This window comes from Humulus lupulus, chromosome 1 (genome assembly GCF_963169125.1).
Source record: "Humulus lupulus chromosome 1, drHumLupu1.1, whole genome shotgun sequence".
Taxonomy (NCBI): Eukaryota; Viridiplantae; Streptophyta; class Magnoliopsida; order Rosales; family Cannabaceae; genus Humulus; species Humulus lupulus.
The window spans coordinates 279,863,037-279,885,605 of NC_084793.1; the positions used below are offsets into that span (position 1 = coordinate 279,863,037).

The following is a 22,569-nucleotide window of genomic DNA, read 5'->3' on the forward strand; positions in this document are numbered from 1 at the left end:
GGACCCAAAACGGGTATGTTTAAATATTTATACTCGCAAGCGCACGAATCGTATTTATAGAATAGTTTTCGTGTAAGCACGAGGTCGAACCCAAAGGAGTTGTCTAAAATCGAAAAGAGAAACTATTTTAAACCAAAATTAATAAATTCTAACCTAGTTCCAAAGATTGATGAGAATTTGTAACAATAAAAATAAAATAAAAGATAATAATAAAGAAATTAAAGACAATATATATAACATAAATTAATAATAGAGATGAAGGTGGTAAAATAAGATTATTAAGAATTAGAATCCACAAAATATAAATTTAATAATATTTATAAGTACATTGATTCCCAAGTTTTAGTGATAGTTAAAATAAATCAAACTATCATTTTCTAAATAGATTTATAATTTTAAGCACAAATTATTTCTAAAAAGATAGGGTTTTTCTTCACTTTTCAAAATTATAATTTCAAAGCATTTAGTGTAAGTCAATCTAATGAAATAACAAATAAATCAATGAACATTATTTATAAGGCAAAACATAATATTTTTGTTCTAAGCATGGATGTGTACAATTTAATGACACATCTTACACAAAGAATATTATGTTTTGCACTAATGAAGAACAAAGTGTAAATATGTGCTAACAATCCAAAATACATGATATTTAAGATGAAAGAAGATATTTGAAGAAGAAAATTCCATAAACTTTGTTGCACAAAATGGGAAATCAACATACAAAATAAACACTATCTAGTTACAAAATGTTTCATCATCACCTTAATAATCTTAAAAAGATTAGAAACACATAACTAGAATAACAAATACACACTAAAAATTACAAACATAAATAGGAAAATTTGGAGGAGAAACCTCCAAAATTTCCTCTAAAAATACATAGAAAATAATAAAAAGAAGAAGAAGAAGAAGAAGAAGAAGAAAATTGAGAGGTTTTGAATGTGTAGAAATTATGGTATAGTAACATCCCCCTCCCTAAATGGACACCCAAAATCCCTTATTTATAGCAAAAAATGATGATTAAAATAATCAATTTAAATTAATTAAATTGATTAAATTAATTTAATTAATTATAATATGGCAAATATGGATAAATTATAGGGTGTAATAATGATGTTTTGGGGTAAAATGTGTAGAAAGTAGAGTAAAAAATGGTATTTTGAGACAAAGGGACAATTTGGTTTGTTGGGCTCAAAAATGGAAAAAGGAGGCTGCTTTGTGCTGTTTTGGCAGGGAAGCAGGCTGGGCGTGTTTGGAGGTGCACGGCTTCAGGAGGGGCAGCTGCTTAGGTTGGTGGGCCGAAGATGCTGGCAGGCCCAAATGAATGTTGAGGCAGGGAGTGTGATGGAATTGGAAAGCTGAAGGAGACCTTGGTGTGCAGCTGAAGTAGCTGAAGGGAAACGTGTGGTGATTACAGCTGGCAGCTTTGTTGAAGGAGTTGAATGGAGGTAGCATTGATTGCTGAAGTGGGAGGTGTGTTGAACGTGAGGCACAACAAGGGAAAATTGGCTGAGTGTTGATGGAGTGGATTGGGCCTTGGGCCTTGGGCCTTGGGCCTTGGGCCTTGCTGCTTTTGGTATTTCAAAAATACCAACTTTCTTTACTTTTAAAGCTTTATATATTTTCCTTTCAAAGCCCAAAAATACAATAAATTTCCTACAAAATAAACATAAAATAAATTATAATAAAATATTTTCAACTATAAAATAAATCAAATTAATTCTTTGAAAATATTAATTATAACTTAATTTATATTAACATTTAGTTTCAATAAAACACACATTTTCTTACTTCTACTAAACACAATAATTTAAATAATTAAACTACAACAAAATAACTATAAAAACACACAAAAATATATAAAATCAAAATAAGACTAAAGAATTCAAAATTACTTAAAAACTTAATAAATCAATTAAAAACTCAAGAATTAAGCAACAATTAGCACATAAAAAGTGGTAAAATAACTCTATTTTGTAGAATTATCATCTCTAACTGATGTGTTTGAGAATCTTAATTTCAGGTGCCAATTGGTATATGCGACGTAGAGGGACCGACAATCTTTTGCCCATTAATACTGAAATTGAGAGGACTTGCAGACAAAACAGAAAACAGAAACAGTTAGCAGAGATGGCCCAATAGCAAGGCAATGGGTTGAATGGGGACGCTGCTGAGCCAGCCGTTCACACACTTAGAGACTATGTACTTGTAATGCCCCGAAATCCCTAATGCGGTTTAATAGCTGGATTAGTAGGTTGGGAGGGCAATAATTGTTTAATTATGCCATTAAATGATTATATGCATGTGTTATGTGAATTATATTATAATATGGTGTTAAATGCATGCATATGGGTCCACATTTGATTATTAGAGCATTTTGATAATTTGGCCCGTTGAGGGCATATTTGTGTATTTTGGTGCATAGTGTGATTTATGGATGAGATCATTATGGCGATATATTCGAGCTATTCGGCATGAGATGGTCATATATTGCAAATTAGCGGTTTTGTCATAACAGGGTCAATTATTGGGATATTGGGTAATGAGAATGTTTATTTGATGATGAATTGTGAGTTATTGAGATCATGAGGGAATTCTGGGAGTTTGGCTATTTTGCCCCCGGGGATGTTTTGGGACCCCGAACATTAGATTTTATTTGAGGTTACTTAAGCATGACGTAGTCTATCAGAAAGAACCGTACGTTAAAACACATTTCTCTCTCTTCCCGTTAGCTCTTTTTACCGTTCGTGGCAATTTCAAAGTAATCTTGAGTTCTAAGAGTCGGAATCAAGCGAGGATCGAGGCATAGCGATCTTAGGAAAGATTAGAAGCTTCTTGATCGAAGGATTTAACGAGAAACAACCCAATCAAAGGTAATCTAAACTTTAAGTTCTCAGTTTTTAGAGTTTCTAAGCTTTGAATTGGATTTTGTGAATCGATGAGTTTTGATTTGTTTGAGCCTAGGGATTTGATGATTTTGGATCATTGGGATGTTTGGGAACTTTGATTTTTGGATTTTGAGATGCTTAGGTATGTTTTTGGAAGGTTTAAAATGGGGAAAAACGAGGTTATGGCAGGTTCTTGGGTGGGGGCCGCGGCCCTATTCTTGGGCGCTGCGGCCCAAGCTCGAAGAAGAAGGAGGGGAGGTTGTGCGTGCTGGGGGCCGCGGCACTGAGTAGTGGGCACCGCGGTGCTTGCTCCTGGTGTGGCTGGGGGCCGCGGCTCAACGTTCTAGGGTCGCGGTTCATGAAGGGTTTTGAGGCCAATTGGGTGTTTTGATCATGGGAACTCAGTTTTAGGCCTCGGGATCGTTCCTACTACCCGGATTAGTGGGATTCGATGTCCCGAAGGCTAGATCTTGGTTCGGGAACCCTTGTTATTCAATTTATTAATGGTATCTGGTTATGACTAGGTGACCGCTAAGGAACTTAAAGGTTGATCATTCTCAAGGGTTGTTCTTATATTAATTCTTGCTCGAATCAGAGGTAAGAAAACTGCACCCCATACGTGACATGCATGGTTATTCATGAGGCATGTTGAATGTTTAAATGGGGACATGGATTGATTATTGAATGCTTAGCAATCTTGCTCACTTGTGCATGGTACTGACTGAATAATCAGAATTGGCAAAGGTGTCAGTATCAACTGTGAAGCTGTGACTCATTAGTCAAGTTCGGCAGTGGTACTGGGCATTGGTCACACAGTGCTGTCATAAGTCAGGAACGGCCTTAGCGTGTTCAACGCAAGCCAATAAAGATTAGATCTAATCGACATCTGCATTAAATGACTCAGAAGAGCATTTATGCCAGACCGACCTTAAGTTTGATGAATACTATAAGCGCTTGTCTAGCCAAAGGCTAGTTACTTAGAGCCACAGTGACTATTTAGTCACATGGCTGTGGGTGCCGAGCCCCGTGTGACTTACCCATCAGTCACTCATCTGTTTAAGCTAGTGACTTACCCATCAGTCACTCATCTGTTCAAGCTAGTGACTTACCCAGCAGTCACTCATCTGTTTAAGCTAGTGACTTATCCATCAGTCACTCATCTGTTCATGCTAGTGACTTACCTAGCAGTCACTCATCTGTTTAAGCTAGTGACTTACCCATTAGTCACTCATCTGTTTAAGCTAGTGACTTACCCATCAGTCACTCATTTGTTCAAGTTAGAGACTTACCCAGCAGTCACTCATCTGTTTAAGCTAATGACTTGCTCGTCAGTCACTCATTATGGTTTACCAGAACCTCAAGTGTTAAACCACTCATCTGATTAAGAGCTATAAGCTCCTTCATGGTTAATGTAACCATAAAGTGGCATTCATTCATCTATTCAGAGCTATAAGCTATGTATGATTATCATGATCATCATTTGATATTATATGCTTGCATTATTGCGATTTCTTGCTGGGCTTTGGCTCATGGGTGCTATGTGGTGCAGGTAAAGGGAAAGAAAAGCTCACCCAGCCTTGAGTGGAGAGCTTAGGCAGTGTTGTGTACATATGCGGCTGCTTGACCACCACGGTCAAGGAGTTCTCAGAGGAACTAGGGGGTTTACCCTATTTTTGCCGCTTAGGTCGGCGGGTTGTAAATTTAAACAGTAATGACCATTTTGAGTTGTAAATAACTTGTAAATGTTTTGATGGGTCCTTTCCTTTTGATTGGTTTTTCCACCTTAACCTTTTAATAACACCTAGAAGCACGTTTTTAACCAAATAACTCGGGTAGCGAGTTAAATTCACGGTTCAACGTTCACCGTAACGGTCTTGGGGTATCCAGGGCGTTACAATACTCCCCGCTGTTACTGGAGTACAATCATGCGTCCAACCGCCGGCAGTTGCAACCAATAATTTTGAAATTAAGCCGATGATTCTGCAAATGGTCCAGTCTACTGTCCAGTTTGGTGGACTCCCTACTGAGGATCCCAATACACACATAGCCAATTTCCTGGAGTTGTGTGGAACTTTTAAATATAATGGGGTCACCGAAAATGCTATTAGACTGAGATTGTTCCCGTTCTCACTGTGAGATAGAGCTAAAAGTTGGTTGAACTCTCTTCAAGGCAATTCAATTACTACATGGGAGGCATTTACTCTTAAGTTTCTTGCTAAATTTTTCCCTCCATCCAAGGCTTCAAAGTTAAGAGGGGAAAATAATAACTTCTCTCAATTTGATGGAGAGTCTCTTTATGATGCATGAGAGAGGTTTAAGGAGCTTTTGAGGAAGTGTCCTCATCATGGAATTGAAAAATGGATGCTAGTCCATAATTTTTACAATGGTTTGTGTGGGACGACTTGCACCATTATTGAAGCTGCAACATGTGGTGCTTTCATGAGCAAGAGTGCTAATGAGGTGTAACGCCCCACGTCACTATGGCTGCTTTCTGGAATGACGATTGGCCCTACAAACCAACACGAGTCTTTCTAGCGTGCTTTGTCCTCACTCGCACACTTCCTGGGAAAACTTCCCAGGAGGTCACCCATCTTGAGATTACTCCAGGTCAAGCACGCTTAAGTTTGGAGTTCTCAAGTGATGGACTACCGAAAAGAAGATGCATCTGGTTGATATAGGTAGTACCCATTAATCTATTTAAGCCTTCTTCAACTGTGTAGTCCCATACCTACACAGTCTTAGAATCATCACACTTGACCTTCCCCAGGCGGTGTGGGATTGCACAGCTTTACCTGGTCTTTCCCCCCACGGATTACGGGATATTGACTGTCACATAAGGCCTATGAATTGCTTGAAGAAATGGCCATGAATAACTATTAGTGGCCTAGTAAACGAGATAGAAATAAGAAGGTAGCTGGTATGCATGAGTTGGATGCTATTACCGCTCTCACTGCTCAGGTTGCATCATTGACCAAGCAATTGCAACAAAGTTCTATGGCCACTTAAGTCATGCAAATCCAAGTGGATGTCATAATTGTGGTGGTTCTCACCCATTTGAGCAGTGCACGATAGTTGAGATGAACAATTCCATTCCCATGGAATAGGTGAATATGATGGAAAATTTCAAGCTAATCATCCATTCGCCAACCTGTTCAACCAGGGGTGGAGAAATCAACCTAATTTTGCATGGAGAAATAATCAAGGTCCTCAACAAATTCAGCAGCCTATGCTTCAAGCTCCACCTCAGGCACCGTTACAACCACCGATACTACCTGTTGCTCAAGAGAAGACAAATGAGTTACAAGCTGCACTGTTAACTCTGACCAACTCTCAATCTCAATTTATGACATAAACTTGCTCATCCATCAGGAATCTTGAGATGCAAGTTGGTCAGTTGACAAATATGTTACAAAGTAAGCCTCAAGGAAATTTTCCAAGCAATACAGAAGTGAATTCTAAAGAGCAGAGCAGTGCAATGCAATCTCTTTGAGGAGTGGGAAGAAGTTGGAAGAGAGAGTCAAGAAGTCTATACCTGCACCAAAAGTTGGAGTTGAGAATGAGGGTAAGGTAGAAGAAGAGGTTATTGAAGACCTTAAGAAGAAGCAGTCACCAGTGAGCTATGAGCACCACATAAAGATTCCATATCCTCAGCGACTTCAAAAGAAGACAATTGCCAAGCAGTTTTTGAAGTTTCTAGACATTTTTCGAAAACTTCACATTAACATACCTTTTGCCGAGACACTTGAACAAATGCCAAGGTATGTGAAGTTTATGAAAGAAATCTTGTCAAAGAAAAAGAAGTTGGAGGATTATGAGACAGTGGCGCTTACTGAGGAGTGCAGTGCTATTTTGCATAAGAAATTACTTCCCAAGCTTAAAGATCCGGGTAGTTTAGGGATTCCTTGCTCAATAGGAGATACTGTTATGACCAAGGCCTTATGTGATTTGGGGCTAGTGTAAATTTAATGTCCTTATCTATTTTTTAGAAGCTGAAATTGGGAGAAGCCCATCCCACTACTGTGTCCTTACAAATGGCAGACCGCTTTGTTAAGCAACCTCGTGGAGTAATTAAGGATGTCTTAGTTAAGGTTGGTCAATTTATCTTCCTTGATGATTTTATTATTTTACATATGGAGAAAGAAGCAAACATTCCCATTTTTTTTAAAAGACCATTCTTAGCCATTGGGAGAGCATTAATTGATGTACAAAAGGGGGAGTTGAAGCTGCGAGTGCAAAACGAAGACGCAACATTTAATATTTTTGCAGCAACTGATATTCCAAATTGTTGTAGAGTGGATGTGATATGTAGTGGTGGTAGTAATTTGGAAACCACCAAGAGAAAAACCAATCTTGAAAGTGGTAGTCGAGCAGTTCGTCATTGTTTGAAACGGTTCTACAATGGGAAGGTTTGAAGGCTACATGAGCGGTGGAAGGCTCCAACGATTAGCAACATCAAAAGACGAGTTTTTTCTTATGACACTATGGCTCTAAAGGATGAGCGGGGTGGACTTGACCCGAGTTCAAGTTTAATGAAGGAAGTGAGCGTCTAGCTGGAGACATTAAATAAAGCGCCATTGGGAGGCATCCCAAGCTCATTTAAATTTCTTTAAGTTCGTTAAGTTTTTAAGCTATTATAGTTGAGACAATTTTTATTTTTATATTTTTTAGTTAGTTTTTGTTTCATTTTAATTTTCTTGTAAATATGGTTGATTCTAGAATCGTGAAATACGTGGAATTTTTTTTGAAAAATGATGAAAAAAAAAAGAAATAAATAAATAAATTGTGGTATGTGGAGCAGACCTGCGACCGCAGGAACCACTTCCTGCGACCGCTACTCTAGTGGTCTAGGCATATTGGTCAGCTTTGTACGAATGCATTAGGTACACTTGCAACCGCACGCAACGTCGTTGAAGAATCGCTTAGGGGTTATATCCTGCGACCGCAGGAAGGGTGTCCTGCGGCCGCAGGATCACGTTTTTTTTTAAATCGAAAAAAAAAGCCCAGAACATAAACCAAAGGATGGACACTTTGTAACTCAATTCCAACAGCACCACTTTTGGAGTGCCAATGTGGTGCATAACCAATATGCCTACAACCAAGCTTTCGCCACTCATTTTGGCATCGACACTAGTGGATTTCCACCATATCCACAACAACCCAACTTTGGATATCCTCCACCTAAGGGGGGTGACGAGGTAGGTCCTTCATCATGAGTCGAGTCAAGTAAGTTTCCTTTCCTTAGTTTTTATTTAAACATTTGAGACAATGTTTTTGGTATGTTTGGGGAATGGGGATTTATTTTAGTTATTTGTGTCAAGTTAGTTGAGTCAAGTTTTTGTTTAGTTTGGTGTTTTGTTAAATTGTGTTTGGTTTTGTTTGTTAATTGTGTTGCGTGTTAGGATATCTAGAGAGTCTGTCGAATCAAGATAACAATATTAGCCAATGAAAATACGTGAATGACTTTGAGAAAAATATATTTGATTGCAAAAAAATTTGTGTGCTTGGTTTGACCACTTCTTTGGGTTACTTTAATTCATTGTAAAACTTAATATTTGATCATGATTGGTAAATTCTTGCATTTAAATATATTTACACTTGCTGAATTTTGAATGTGGAAAGAATGTATGGAAAATTATAGAACTTGCTTGCTTATTATTTGAGGCGAAATCATAGACAATACATGTTTAGGAAAATGATTCAAGCAATTTTATTTTGGAACGTTTGAACCTTTCTGTTATCCCCAAAAATTGGAGATCAATGACGTGGCAATAAAGGTGACAAGTGGCAGTGCATGGTCAGTAAAAGACAGATTAATAGTTAATAAATACATTGACTCCTCAGAGTTGTGATAAAGTGACCCGGTAGACTGGTGAAGAGTTTGGACTGCTTGAAAGATGTCATAACCAAGCCAAGTGCATCCTAGGAGATCCCAAGGGTGTGGTCCGAGGAGACCCCAAGGGGGTGGTCCTACGAGAGCTAAGGAGAGTCCATCCTAGGAGATCCCAAGGGTGTGGTCCGAGGAGACCCTAGGGGGGTGGTCCTAGGAGAGCTAAGGATAGTGCATCCTAGGAGAACTAAGGAGAGTGCATCCTAGGAGATCCCAAGGATGTGGTCCGAGGAGAGCCCAAGGGACTTTGGTTCGAGGAGAACCCAAGAGAGTGGTCTTAGGAGACCCCAAGAGAGTGGTCCTAGGAGACCCCAAGGATGTGGTCCGAGGAGAGCCCAAGAATTTAGTCTTTATGCGTATGTCCAACAAGTGCATGGTTGTCCAAATAAAGAAATGGCATGCTAGAGGAGAGTCCCATGTTAGAGGAGAGACATGGCATGCTAGAGGAGAGGAGTGCATGTCCTACCACCATGCACATGTCCGACCAACACTTGCATGTCCTACCAGCAAGTGTATGTCCGACCAGCATGTGTATGATCGACCAGAGTGGAGGTGAGGTGGATCAACTAGCTAGAGGAGGACTAAGTCAAGATTTCCAGAAACAGCTTCAACAAGATACGCGGGAATCTCTCATTCTTCCCACAAATGGGGGGTTTTGTTACATTTTGAATGTTTTTTGTAATTTAAATGTAATAAATATAATAAAATATCCCGATTCTAGGGGATATCAGATGTATGACCCTAAGCCTATAAATAGATGGCTTATGGGATGAGAGAGGGGCTTCTGCTTCTTCTTTCTAGACTTTTGGGAAAATTTGGGTCTGAGTATTCTAGAGAGAGAAAATTTGGGTCTGAGTATTCTAGAGAGAGAAAGTGCTGGTATTTGAAAGGATTCTTGTATTTTTGCAATCTGTACTGAAGAAACTCAGTTGGCTCAGTCCATCTGATCTTGAGTACAGATCTATAATCACAACTCTAAGTGGATTAGGCTATTACCGACTGATCGGGGCTGAACCACTATAAAAATCTTGTGTGTTATTTACTTTTCTTGATAAAACTGTCTGTGTCGTTTAAATTCTCTTGAAGGTTTATCGTTTTTGACGTTCTCACGTCGTTGGCTAAAAACACAGTCAACACTTTCAAGCCAACCTTGATTAATTTATCCCTAGTTACCCTTTTTGAGCCTAAAAGTATAACTTTTTATTGTTAACCACTTATTTTGAGCCTAATTGAACACTTTATTATTTTTCATTCCCTTGATTTATACCATGAGCATATAAATATATAAATGGGGATTGATTTGTAATGGGTGTTATTTTGTGATTTGGTTGTGAAAATAGAAAAATAAAAGAAAAGATTGAGAGAAAAATGTGGAAAAAAAAATTGAGATTAGATATAAAATACTTTTCTTATGTTTGTTCACATTGAAAAACATAAGTTTGAGGAAGTGTAGTTAAAAAAAAATGAATATCTAGTGTGAATTTTTCTCAATCGTGGAAAATAAAGGGAAATTTGGGGTTGTTTGGATTATAATGTGGATATCAGGTTTTGTTTGTTTGGATTATATGCTTATGGTATATTTGAGCCAAAATGACTATCTTATCTACCGTTACCTAAGCCTCTCAATACAAGCTTTAAAAGACCTTTTGATTCTTGAACATGCATTGATTTATATTGGTGGAGAATAATAAGTTAGCAAGCATATGGAAATATGGGATTTGATGGATTGATGGTGAGAATTCGACGTGTGTAAATTATTTTAAATGTGTTTAATTTACTGTTCATGATTGAGTAGTAAAAAATGGTCAATGGATTAAGGTAAGTTGAAGAAGTGATTGTATTGAAAATCTGGATTACTTGTGAGTTATTTTTCAAAAATTATATATGCTTGCCATTCATTGATTTTGAGGCTTAAAAATTGTGGTTATCTTGATTCATTTGTTTAGTGTCTGTATTTATTTGTTTAGTTTGTCTTTAGTCTTGTTTTCTTTGTTTGAGGGCAAACAAATGTTAAGTTTGGGGAAGTTTGATAAACAAGTTTTAGACTCGTTTATCTATGTGTTTTCAGGTAAAGTATTAGGTATTTCGTTTTGTTTTGTTCTATTTTACGCTTGTTTTTTGTATGTTTTCAGGCGTAGAAGAGCTTAGGTGACTTAGGTATAGAAACATGGTGGAAAAAACGACAAAAGGACAAAAATTGGTTGAAAATAGTGTTTCAGAGCACTTTCTGCAACCGTAGGAATATGATTCTGCGGCCGCAATTCCAGTAAAGTTGGGCATTTCCAGGGTATTCCTGCGACCGCAAGAATGACATCTTGCGACCGTAGGATATGTCTAGAAATGTGAAAAACACAGATTTTTAATAAATGGTATTTTGGTCATTTCATGCTTAGGAGAAACACTAATCAGGTTTAAATCACAATTTTGGAGAGGAAAATATGCACTTTTTGCAGACCTAGATTGGGAGAAGAGGATTGAGATCACTTTGGAGAAGAGCTTGGATCGACATAGAGTTATTTTCTTTTCATTTTATCTTTACTTTATGTTAATTTCTTGTTTATGGATTTCTTAATGATGAACATAAACTAATTTTACTTTCTAGGGGTTTTAATGTAATCATTTGGATCTTTGTTATTTTCCATGAGGATTTCATGATTCTTTCTTCACTTCTATTCTAAATTATTTGATCTGTTCTTAATGCTTGTGAATGCTTGATCACCATTTGCATGATTTATGATTTTGATTCGAAATCTGAAAAAGTGAGAATTGATTATGCTATGATTGAATAATCACAATTTTCATATTTGATGAAAATACCTATATGAATTGTGTAGTTTTAGGACTATTGTGTTCAATGCCTTTTATGTGTTGGAATTTATCACATGAATGTAGAAAATATGTAAATTGAGTTCTTTGTTTCTTGAAAAAGAGTAAGAATCGTTTTTGTTAATCCGTTATTAGTTTAAGAAGAAGAATTGTGAAGCCTGATTAGCGAAATAATAAAGTGAAAAGTTGATGAAATTAAAATCCCTAATTCTTTATTTTTGAAGTTTTTACAATTATTTGCTTTCTTTCATAGTGTTATTTTATGTTTATTGCTTTTGTTATTTTAATATTTTTGAAACCAATTTATTGTTGACCAACTAGAAATAGGAAATTAATTTGTTGGTAATTAGTAAATCAATCTCCGTGGGAATGATCATTATTTATCATTGTATTACTTGAGTCGATTACGTATACTTGCGCATCAATTTTACACAACAATAACCTTAGTTCCTCAAGAGAAATCCCAATCCTAGTGGTCGAGTAGGTTGCATATGTACACATCGCCCCTACAGCTCTCCAACTCATGGTTGATCCAGCTTTTCTTTGTTTATACCTGCACCACATAGCACCCGTGAGCCAAGGCACAACAAAAAAGCTCAATTACCAGAACTAGATAATCAACAGAATGTAAATCACCAATAGCATGCTTCACAGTTATAATCAAACTCACACAAGCATATAATTCATTTAAACGACCTCTATGCTGAACGAGCGCATATCACACTCCTAGAATGGCCAGTCCATACGGCCAACATTACACATGCTTATTGCCTCAGTCAGACAATCCAGACAAATACAAACAAATATGAACCACCAATACAACACAATTAGACATATTCCAAAGACGTTCATATTTAAACAGATATACAAAGCATGTTTATAACCACGTTCGTTAACTGGGGCCAATGCCCTAAACTTGGTGCAAATGCCAGGTTTCTTACCTCAGGTGATGTGCGAAAGATTAAATGCTCCCGAGTGCGATCCCTGATTCGAGCCTCGCGGAAACCTTAGTCACAATGCAAGTATACATTTATCAAGAACCAAAACTAGATTCTGAGTTCCAATTCAAACCCTAACTCTTGGAACCATTATTCCCAGTTATCGGGGCACTAGAAACATCCTCGAGCCCCCGAAACATATTCCCGAGACCCCGAGCCTTAATCCCCAAAAATTCATAAAACTATCGTTTTGGGGCATTTGCTGCGGTCTCGCCCACATAAATTTTGGGATTTCTGAGGCACTGGCGCGGTCGCCCCTGCCCAGCACGGTCGCACCCCTAATCTCGAAACCCCAAATCGAAACCAAATTCTCGAGGTTCTAGGACCCTAGCGCGGCCGCGCTAGGTTCCTGGAAATACAAAAACGAACCCAGAAAGTTCTTGTTCTTCCCCAATCGAGCCCCTGCGATTTCCAGCACCAAACCTTCAGTCCTAAATCGATTTTTAACAGATTTGACACCCCCAATCGACCATAAATTAGCTACACAACTAAAATACCACTTCACGACATCAACAAACACATCAAACATACCTTAAAACCATAAATCAGAAGTTTGAGTTTCAAACTCAAACTTTCAGCTCACCATCCGAAAAATCCAACAATTAAAACCAGAATTTCGACCCAAAATATTGAGCCTTAACTAAACCTCTACATATATTCTACACCCAATTCACCCAACCTTATGATTTAGATTCAATAACTAAAGCTTAAATCCCAAAATAATCCAAAACTATGATGAGCACCAAGAACACATAAATAAATTATAAAGATGATGACAAGCTTCAAGACTTACCTTCTTTCACTTCAAATTTTGAAATTCCTAAACTGATGTGCGACCTTGGTGGCTCTCAAATCCTTCTCTTGTTGCCCAAATTCCGTCAAAATTTCTTCCACAATTCAAAGATTGGTCTCTAATGTGAGTAGATTGTCTTAATGTGTTTTAGAGGGAAAATACACTATTAGTCAAAGAGGAAAAAATGTGGGAAGGCTGGCTGCCTCCACACTTAGCCTATTTTTCCCAATCCATGGTCAAAGACCATTTTGCCCTCAACTTTACTTATTAGCAAGACTAGTCCCCAAGGGTACTTTGGTCATTCTACATTAAATTCTTCACTAAACCTCAAATTATACCTCCAGTTCCCAAGTAATCTTGTAATCTTCCAAACACCAATAATTTTCTCAAACAATATCTCATATTCCATTAATTTTCAAAATACGCAAAATTATTAAAATACCCCCTTGACTCACCCAAAATCAGGTAGAAATTCTCGTTGTGACTTTTTCGCTAAATTGCTTAAAAGGATCGACTCATGCCGAATATCACAAATACATCCACATAATAATGTGGTCTCAAGCACATAGCATACAAAATTACAAATATACCCTCAACGAGCCACAATTACAAAAATGCCATTTTTTAACAAAAACGAGCCTTTAAACACATTTAGTACACATAATCATGCATACTCAATTATATAAGCATATAAATCACATAATTCAATTAATTAGCACATAGTCACCCCAAATGTCCTCCTGGCATGCTAATCCATACACTTAATTCTATTAGAGATTTCGGGGTGTTACAATACCCCAAATTCGAAAATGTATCGGACAGGTTCGGTACCATTTTCGTGCACCCGAACCCGAAAATCCACCCGATGTGCAGCCCTAGTCCGAACTTGGTCCGAACATGAAAACCCTAAATCGTAGAAATCACATAAAAATTCGTCATCTCAACATAAAATTAACTTATTTGGCAAAGTTTTCAGCCCATAATAGTTCAATAATAACTATAAACTACTATATAACATACCCATAACTTATAAATAATAATTATACTTAACTATTATCAAAAACTCTTTCTTTCTTCAACTTTGACAACTTTTTGTATGAAAGAACACAAATTCGAATTAGATGAAGGTGGTAGCTTCATTTCATGAGTGAGATGAGAAGAAAGAAAGAAAACAAAAATTGATGTTGGTTTGTGGCTGCAAAATCATTAGAGGGGAGAAGAGAAAAAAAGAATCTTAATTTGTACTAAGCGTATTTGGGACTTTTTAAGTGGATTTAGGGTTATTTTTGTGAAAAACTTTAAAAGGGATATAGATTTATAATAATGGAGTAAAAAAAAATTAATATGTGGAGTTACCCATTTGAAACCACGGTTGGAGATGGCCTTATGTGCTCTTTTTAGTTTGAGTGAGATTATGCTAAAACCGAAGTTCTCAACGTTTTTTCTTTTCTTTCCTTTTGTTGAGTTCATATATTATGTAACAAAATATCCATGATAATCACTGTTAATTTTAGTAGTTTTACCAAATAAGAAAGGATTAGATTGTATTTGTTTTATCTATTCATTATAGTAGTGGAAGAGTTAAATTAATTAATACAGACATTTATTTTTAAATTCAACTACTGCCCATTTGGTTTATTTTTTTTACATTTTTCATCTTGATAAAGTTTTATCGGATGAAATTACGTGTTTGCAATTGATTGGTCTTGCCCACACTGGAACATTACCCCGCAGCTCATTCAATACTCCAAACCAAGTGGAAACTTCAGTTTCTCAGACCTCTCTGAAATGGCAAAGCCCAAACCCTCCGATGTTCTTCTCACGCTCTTTGTTGTCTTCCTGTTCGTGATCGATTCATCTCTGCCGTCAACGGAGGCGTTTTCCTCATCTAAATGGTCTCCACGTTTCTTTGGGAAGTTTTCCCGCCCGATCAAGTCGCGTCCCCAACTCCAACTCCAACAACTTCAGTTTCAATACGAGACCCGATACTTCGACCAGCGACTCGACCACTTTAGCTTCTCTAAGCTCCCGAGGTTTCGTCAACGGTACCTCATCAGCACCGAGCACTGGGTGGGTCCAGGGCGGTTGGGCCCCATCTTCGTCTACTGCGGCAACGAGGGCGACATCGCCTGGTTCGCTGCCAACACCGGCTTCGTCTGGGAGATCGCCCCTCAGTTTGGCGCCATGGTTCTCTTCCCCGAGGTAAGCTCTTTTGTTTGGTTCCATAGAAAAACGGAGAGATTTTTTTTTAATTGAAACGGTGATGATGAGCAGCATAGATACTATGGGGAATCAATGCCGTTCGGGAGTGGAGAGGAGGCGTATAAGAACGCAAGTACATTGTCGTATCTGACGGCGGAGCAGGCATTGGCTGATTTCGCCGTCTTGATTACGGAGTTAAAGCGGAACTTTTCGGCGGAGGGCTGTCCTGTCGTGTTATTTGGTGGATCCTACGGCGGAAGTAAGTGTTCCCTTATTAGTAATTTTATACATGTAAATATGTACATATGAATCTATAAATGGGTTTCCTTTTCTCTAGAAAAAAATGTTGATTTACTATATCTCTGAATCGGGAACAGTGTTGGCATCATGGATGAGGCTCAAGTATCCCCACATAGCCATTGGAGCACTTGCTTCTTCGGCTCCAATTCTTCAGTTTGAGGATATTGTTCCGGTGGAAACATTTTATGACTTGACCTCCAATGGTTTCAAGGTTTCTCAAGCTCTCTTTCCTATTTTATTTTGTTGGTTTGGGATTTGTTTTCTTCATTCTGTAATATAATGCTATATGTTAATATGTTTATGTCCATAGCGTGAAAGTACCAGCTGCTTTAACACCATCAAACAGTCTTGGGATGTAATAATATCTGAGGGCCAGAAAAAAGATGGTCTTCTTCAACTGACAAAAACTTTCGGCTTTTGTAGGTAAGTACTTAAATTTATGGAATTTTGAATTGTTAGCCAATGACACGAGTATCTAGATTCTTCAAGGAAATGTGGATAATTTTAGCTATGGCATGAGTTTCAAGATTTTTTTTTTCTTTTCTGAAATGGATCACCGTTGTTTGGAATAATCAAAGATTGGGTTTGGAATAATGGAAGTTGTTTCACAGGACATTAAATAGTACAGATGATCTGATCAACTGGTTAGACTCTGCTTATAGTTATTTGGCAATGGTGAACTACCCATATCCTTCAGAATTCATGATGCCTTTGCCTGGACATCCAATTAGAGAGGTTTGCAGAAAAATTGACTATTCTTCGGCCGGGGATAATATTCTAGAACAAATATTTGAAGGCATAAGTGTATACTACAACTATACTGGGAAAGTTGACTGCTTTGAATTGGATGATGATCCTCATGGCTTGGATGGTTGGAACTGGCAGGTTTAAAAATGTTAAAGAGAATTGCTCATGTATTTATTTTTCAGGTCAAAATGAAAATTCAAATTTATTTCTTTTGCTACTATTATAAATTTCCTATTGTTTTCTTGTTGTAGGCTTGTACTGAGATGGTTATGCCGATGTCTAGTAGCGGGGATTCAAGCATGTTTCCAATATTTGATTTTAATTTGTCTTCTTTCAAAGAGGAATGCTGGAGGGATTTCAAGGTGGAACCAAGGCCTAGATGGATAACAACAGAGTTCGGTGGACATGTAAGAAAACAATTATATATCTATAATATGTTTTCAAATTTGCTTTCCATCATCTTATTTAGTTTTCACAAGTTTATGAACAATTGTTATAACTTTTTTCTTCTTCTTTATTCCTTTTGGTACCAAAGAAAGAAAAAAAGGAAAGACAGTTACAGAAAAATTCTTGTGTGATGCTGGTCTGTGCATTATTGATCCCTAAAATGAAAATTAACGATATATTTTTTCCCAGCTAGGTGCATGCTTGTATTTTACTTATTGTTTTTTTATGAAATAACACTAGTGGAGTAGTCATGGGAAATTAGATGAATGAAAAAAATGAGTAGATGCGGAAAGAAAGCAGTTCATCTCTTTTGTCTTTTTTATTTTATTTGAATTTTTTAAATAATTTATTGCAGAAGTTGGAACCATCATAAAATGAGTTGAGTTTTTTAAAGGCCCGTAGTTTTGATACAATAAACCCAAAGCAACTTTTGAAATTTAATCATTTAAAGAAAGCTTTTAATTCCTGTACTTAATGGGAACATGGTATTTCTGTCTTCAGAGCATGCTTCCTTGTTTGCACCCAAATCTCTTAGTCCAGATAATATATCGAGTATTTGAGCATATTGTCACCATATTCGTACCTTATGAAGTAGTATGGTTATTTATTGATCTTTTTGCTTGTCATATTGTAGGATATCAAAGCTACTTTACAAAAATTTGGAAGTAACATTATTTTCTCCAATGGTCTATTGGATCCGTGGAGTGGTGGCAGGTGACAATTTTATAATGATGATGCCTAGAAAGTTATTCAAATACTTGTAGTATAAGTTTTGACAATTGCATATTATCTTCTGTAGTGTTCTGCAGAACATATCTGAAAGTATTGTTGCACTTGTTACTAAAGAAGGTATGCTCCTTTCTATGTGACCATTCAATTTGTCTATAGTAGTTAAGCTCTTTGAATCTCTTCCTCTCTTTTATCTTCTTTGACTGAATATAAGATTCGTTTTTTCTATCCAACTTCTCTGATTTGAAGTTGTAGATGCTATCCCTCAAAATAAATAAGCATAATAAATAGCTCTAGTTTTACTAAATGCTATTGAGCTTGCCGGAAATCGAATGTATTATATTGTAGAGTGGTCGATGTGTATCTTAGCACCTAAGAATTGCTAGCCATAGTCCTTTGTATTCAGTTGATTAAATATCATCTTCTATTAGATTCCTGTTTTATGCTGTTAACTCCTTAGATGCGAGTATATCAAAGATTTATGTGACAAGTTGTTTCCTTTTTTTATCATCAGGAGCTCATCACATAGATTTACGTGCTTCAACCGATGAAGATCCAGAATGGTTAGTAGAGCAAAGAGCAACTGAAATCAAGCTGATAAAAAGTTGGATAAATGACTACCATCGAGGAAAGAGAGCCGTTTTTGAGATTTAAGTTGAGTACAAACTTTTGCTCAACAGCACTGTGTATATTTTATTTTCCCTTTCTCTTTTTTTGTTTGTTTGTTTTATTTTGTATTTGCTCAATATCACAAATTTGGCTCCTGTAAAGCCCTGCGACTATCCATACATTGGAGAAAACTATTAACCTCATCAGCCAACGGAATCATCAAAATTGTGTGTGGGTGGGTGTGTGATGTAAGGGTGCGCACATATCTGGCCAGAAAAGCAACTCACCGGAGAACACATGGGTCGGTGAGAATCGAGTTAGAAAACAAAATCGACGGCCATATTCGAAAAAAGAACAAGAAAAGAGGAATTCATTAAAATGGTTTGTCAGAACAAAATTATTTACAAGTATGACAAACTCAAAAAGCAAATGCAAATCTCACAGGAGAATGACCTACCGTGACAAACTACGCCGTTTATGAGGCAAAAAGCCTAGAAAATTAAATCAAATTACCAACAACAGGTTCAAACATGACCTTTAGGTGGATGGTTATATTTTTGAGTTTAAGCTTCTTAAAATATTAGGGGGCTTTTGGTGGAGTTCAAAATAATCTTAAGGAGGGGATAAGATTATCTACTTGTAAACTGTCTTTGGTTGTGCATCAGAATATTTGAATTACATTGGTTGGTTGAACATAAAAATTTTATACATTTTTTTAATAAATAATATAAAAATTCTAATAAAACAAGATGTATAGCTATAAAAAAAACTCGAGTAATACAAATGCTGAATAGGACATAGAAGAAAATTTTGAAAATATTGAAGAAGTCTAATATGAAATTGCAGAAAATATGTTATCAATGACAAAAAAAAATTGGACTGCATTGTTGAAGAATTAAAATATATTTTAGGATTAATTTTTTCATTTAATTAATTTTATTGATTATTTTGTGGGACCCACATGATTCTTATCCATAAAAATATTTAAAACTCAACATTTTGAAAGTATTTATGATTACCCTCTCATAAAATAATATTATTTTCATTATATTAATTTTCTCGGACTTAAAAAAATAACTCTCATACTAAACATGTGAATGTTAAAAATTATCTTTCTCATGCAAGGAATACTCCATTCCAAATAGCCTCTTAGGGTCTATTTGACATGCAAGACTGGACTGTATTGTATTGGACTATGAATTAGGACCGAATTGTATTGTATTGGATTAAATTATATTTGTTCTATATCATGTTTGATGCAGTAACATACTGAATAAAGTGTAAAATATGTTTTTAATAAATTTGTCATTTTTTAAAATGAAAAATTATTTTAATAATAAAAAATAATGTCAAATAATATTTAGTACTCATAATTAAAAATAAATTATATAAATATTTAATATCACATATTTTATTAATTAAATATTTTAAAAATTAAATAAAATAATTTGAGTAATAATAAATTTAAAAATAATATAATTGTTATCCAAAAAACAGGCACGGGTGACGTGGCAGACATTTTTAACACGTGGCTGACACCTAACAGAAAGTTCGTTCGACCATCGACCAGTGAGATTCCCTTGGCGTAACATTTGAAGCTTTTATACGACCAGCCTGGTCGTATACTCCATATATTTAGAGATAATTTTGTACAATTGTAATCATATCCGAGATTATCTCCCATGATCCATGATGATCCGATTATTTAGGAAAGAATATCTGTAACTGATTCATGTAATCCTCCTTGAGCCTATAAATAGATAGAAATAGCTCAAGGAAGGGACTTTTTGACTGATTTAAGTTTACGCTTTACAAGAGAATTAAGGAATTATCTTACGATTATATTATTCATCTCTCTTAGGTCTGTGAAACTCAGAGAACCCTAGTTCTTTGATCACTCCTTTGAGAACCGATATCAATAATAGCTTAAGTGGACGTAGGTCATTACCAGTTCTTGGGGCCGAACCACTATAACTTTGTGTGTCGTTTATTGTTTTTTGCCATTAGATCTATTTCAACACATCTAGTCACATCAAGCATTTGACTCCGTGTCAGTTGACCAAATCGAAGGTCAACATTCTGGTGCTTTCATTGAGAGTTGAACTCAAGGTTGTTGAAGCATTAATGGCGAAAATAACAAAGAAGACTGGGCAGGCGGCTGGCGCTGCACCATCTCAATCGCCTCCTCCCCCAAACATGGCTGAAAATGAGCCACACTTGGAATTTGATGAGGAGGAACTGGACTCCGAGACGCTGAGAAATACCTTGGGGGTATTGCAAGATGAACTGGCCAATCTGAGGGCCAGTCAGAAAAGTGCTGCGGAGATTATGGCGCGGCAGCAGCAAGAGATAGAGCGACAGCGCCAGGAGCTAAGTGAAAGACAGGCGGAGATGGACCGTCGTCAGAGGGAGGCCATGGCAGCCCTCGAAGCGGCCCTGCAGTTGGCTAGGAATCAGGCTACACCTTCCTCACAGCCTGATCAACCCTCAAATGGGCCACCCCAAAGGGGTCCCAATCCTAGCCCTCCAATCCAGCCGATGAGCCCTCAAAGGCCCGAGCAGCCACCAATGCCTCAGGATGATGTCCCACCAAGGGATCCTGAGATGCAACCTCCATCTCAGGCTGGTCGTGGCAATCCCCCGTAGCCAAGGCAGAATAGGGCTGGGCAGCAGCCCCGTAGTCCTAGACGCCATAGGGGTAAAGAGCCGAACCCACCGAGCAGGGGGCAGCGTCCTTCTGGCAACAGAAGGAACTCAGAGATAAGCTCTGCAGTCCGGGGCCCCCCACGGCATGATAATGCACGGGGACCTATCGACCAACGCAGGCCACCCTCTAACGCTCGGGAAGTTCCAGCCCGAGGGGGCAACCGAGGGGACAGTCGGTCCCACCATAGCCAATCGAGGTTCAGAGATGGCCATGGTTACAATGAGGCCGACTCAGGCAGAGGAAATGCCGGTCGGAGAAATGAAGAGAGAGGTGGAGGCAGAAGGCCACCACCTAGAGAAGACCAACAAGAGAGACGTAACGCCGGGGGGCAGCCCAGACAAAACAACGTCTTTAACCGGCTCGGAGCAAGCAAGCAATGGCGAAGAGATGAAGACTTAAGGGATGTACTCAATGACTGCCGGGAAAGGCACGACGAGTACATTCCCCCAGCAGTAGAGGCCCCGGCGATTCCTGACGCCGTGCAAGCCCAAATAGATGCCCTGAACCAAGCAGTACAACAGCTGGTCGGGGGGAGAACGTCTCATATCGAGTACGACAGGAGAAGAGCACTCATTTCGTTCAGAGGATAGCTGTGGCAGAGACTCCCAGCAAGTTTAAAATGCCCACACTTCCAAACTTTGATGGGTATGGTGATCCAATATCTCATGTCAACAAGTTTGAGATACAGATGGACATTCAAAAAGTGTCTGAAGACGCTCGGTGCAGGATCTTCCCTGCAACACTTTCTGATGCTGCACAGGAGTGGTTTTTCAAATTCCCTCCTGCAAGTATTGTATCTTTGGAGATGTTCGTAAAGGAGTTTTACAGACAATTCTATGCGGGTCGTGTGCACCCAACTGAGGCAAACCGGCTGGTTGAGATACGCCAGCAAGAAGGAGAACCACTGAAAGATTACGTCCAGCGTTTTATGCGAGCAGCTGCTGGAGCTAAAATAGTGGGAGATGAGGGCAAGATGATGGTCCTAACTACAGGAGTTATGCATCGTACGCCTTTGTGGAGTAGCCTCAGAAAGCATGGGGTCAAGACTACCCAAGAATTCTTGGATCGAGCTGATCATTACATCAAGCTCGAAGATGCCATTGCCAACGAGGGAAAGCCCCCAGGCAAAGATAAGGGGACTGAAGACCCCGCCAAAGCCGCCAATGGGTCAAAACCCAACGGCAACGGTAAAGGCAATGGCAACGGCAAAAATGGGGGAAAGAGACCCCATAATGAACCTTCCACCTCCGAGAATAAGCGCGCTAAGGGCAATCGTTATGAGCCACGGTTCACTAACTATATTTCCCTTATCGAGTCTCGAGGAGAGGTGTATCAGGCCATGAGTTCCAGTGTGCCTTACAAAAGACCCGCTCCCATTTGAAAGGATATTTCGAAAAGAGATACTACCAAGTTTTGTCGTTATCATAACGACT

The 22,569-nt window shown here is 37.9% G+C and overlaps 1 protein-coding gene and 1 non-coding gene across 2 annotated transcripts; one reads left to right on the plus strand and one right to left on the minus strand.

The window, feature by feature from the left end:
* Positions 1–5,135: 5,135 nt before the first annotated feature.
* Positions 5,136–5,242, minus strand: LOC133813201 (small nucleolar RNA R71). The gene has a single exon (XR_009884238.1). It is a non-coding gene; the product is annotated as a small nucleolar RNA R71 (small nucleolar RNA).
* Positions 5,243–15,141: 9,899 nt separating this feature from the next.
* On the plus strand, positions 15,142–18,635 carry LOC133807215 (uncharacterized). Its single transcript, XM_062245402.1, has 9 exons — positions 15,142–15,597; positions 15,670–15,856; positions 15,975–16,108; positions 16,208–16,320; positions 16,509–16,782; positions 16,896–17,051; positions 17,726–17,805; positions 17,891–17,940; positions 18,335–18,635. Exons 1-9 carry the CDS (start codon positions 15,184–15,186, stop codon positions 18,472–18,474), a joined length of 1,548 nt encoding a protein of 515 aa, XP_062101386.1. The 5' UTR covers positions 15,142–15,183; the 3' UTR covers positions 18,475–18,635.
* Positions 18,636–22,569: the final 3,934 nt, after the last annotated feature.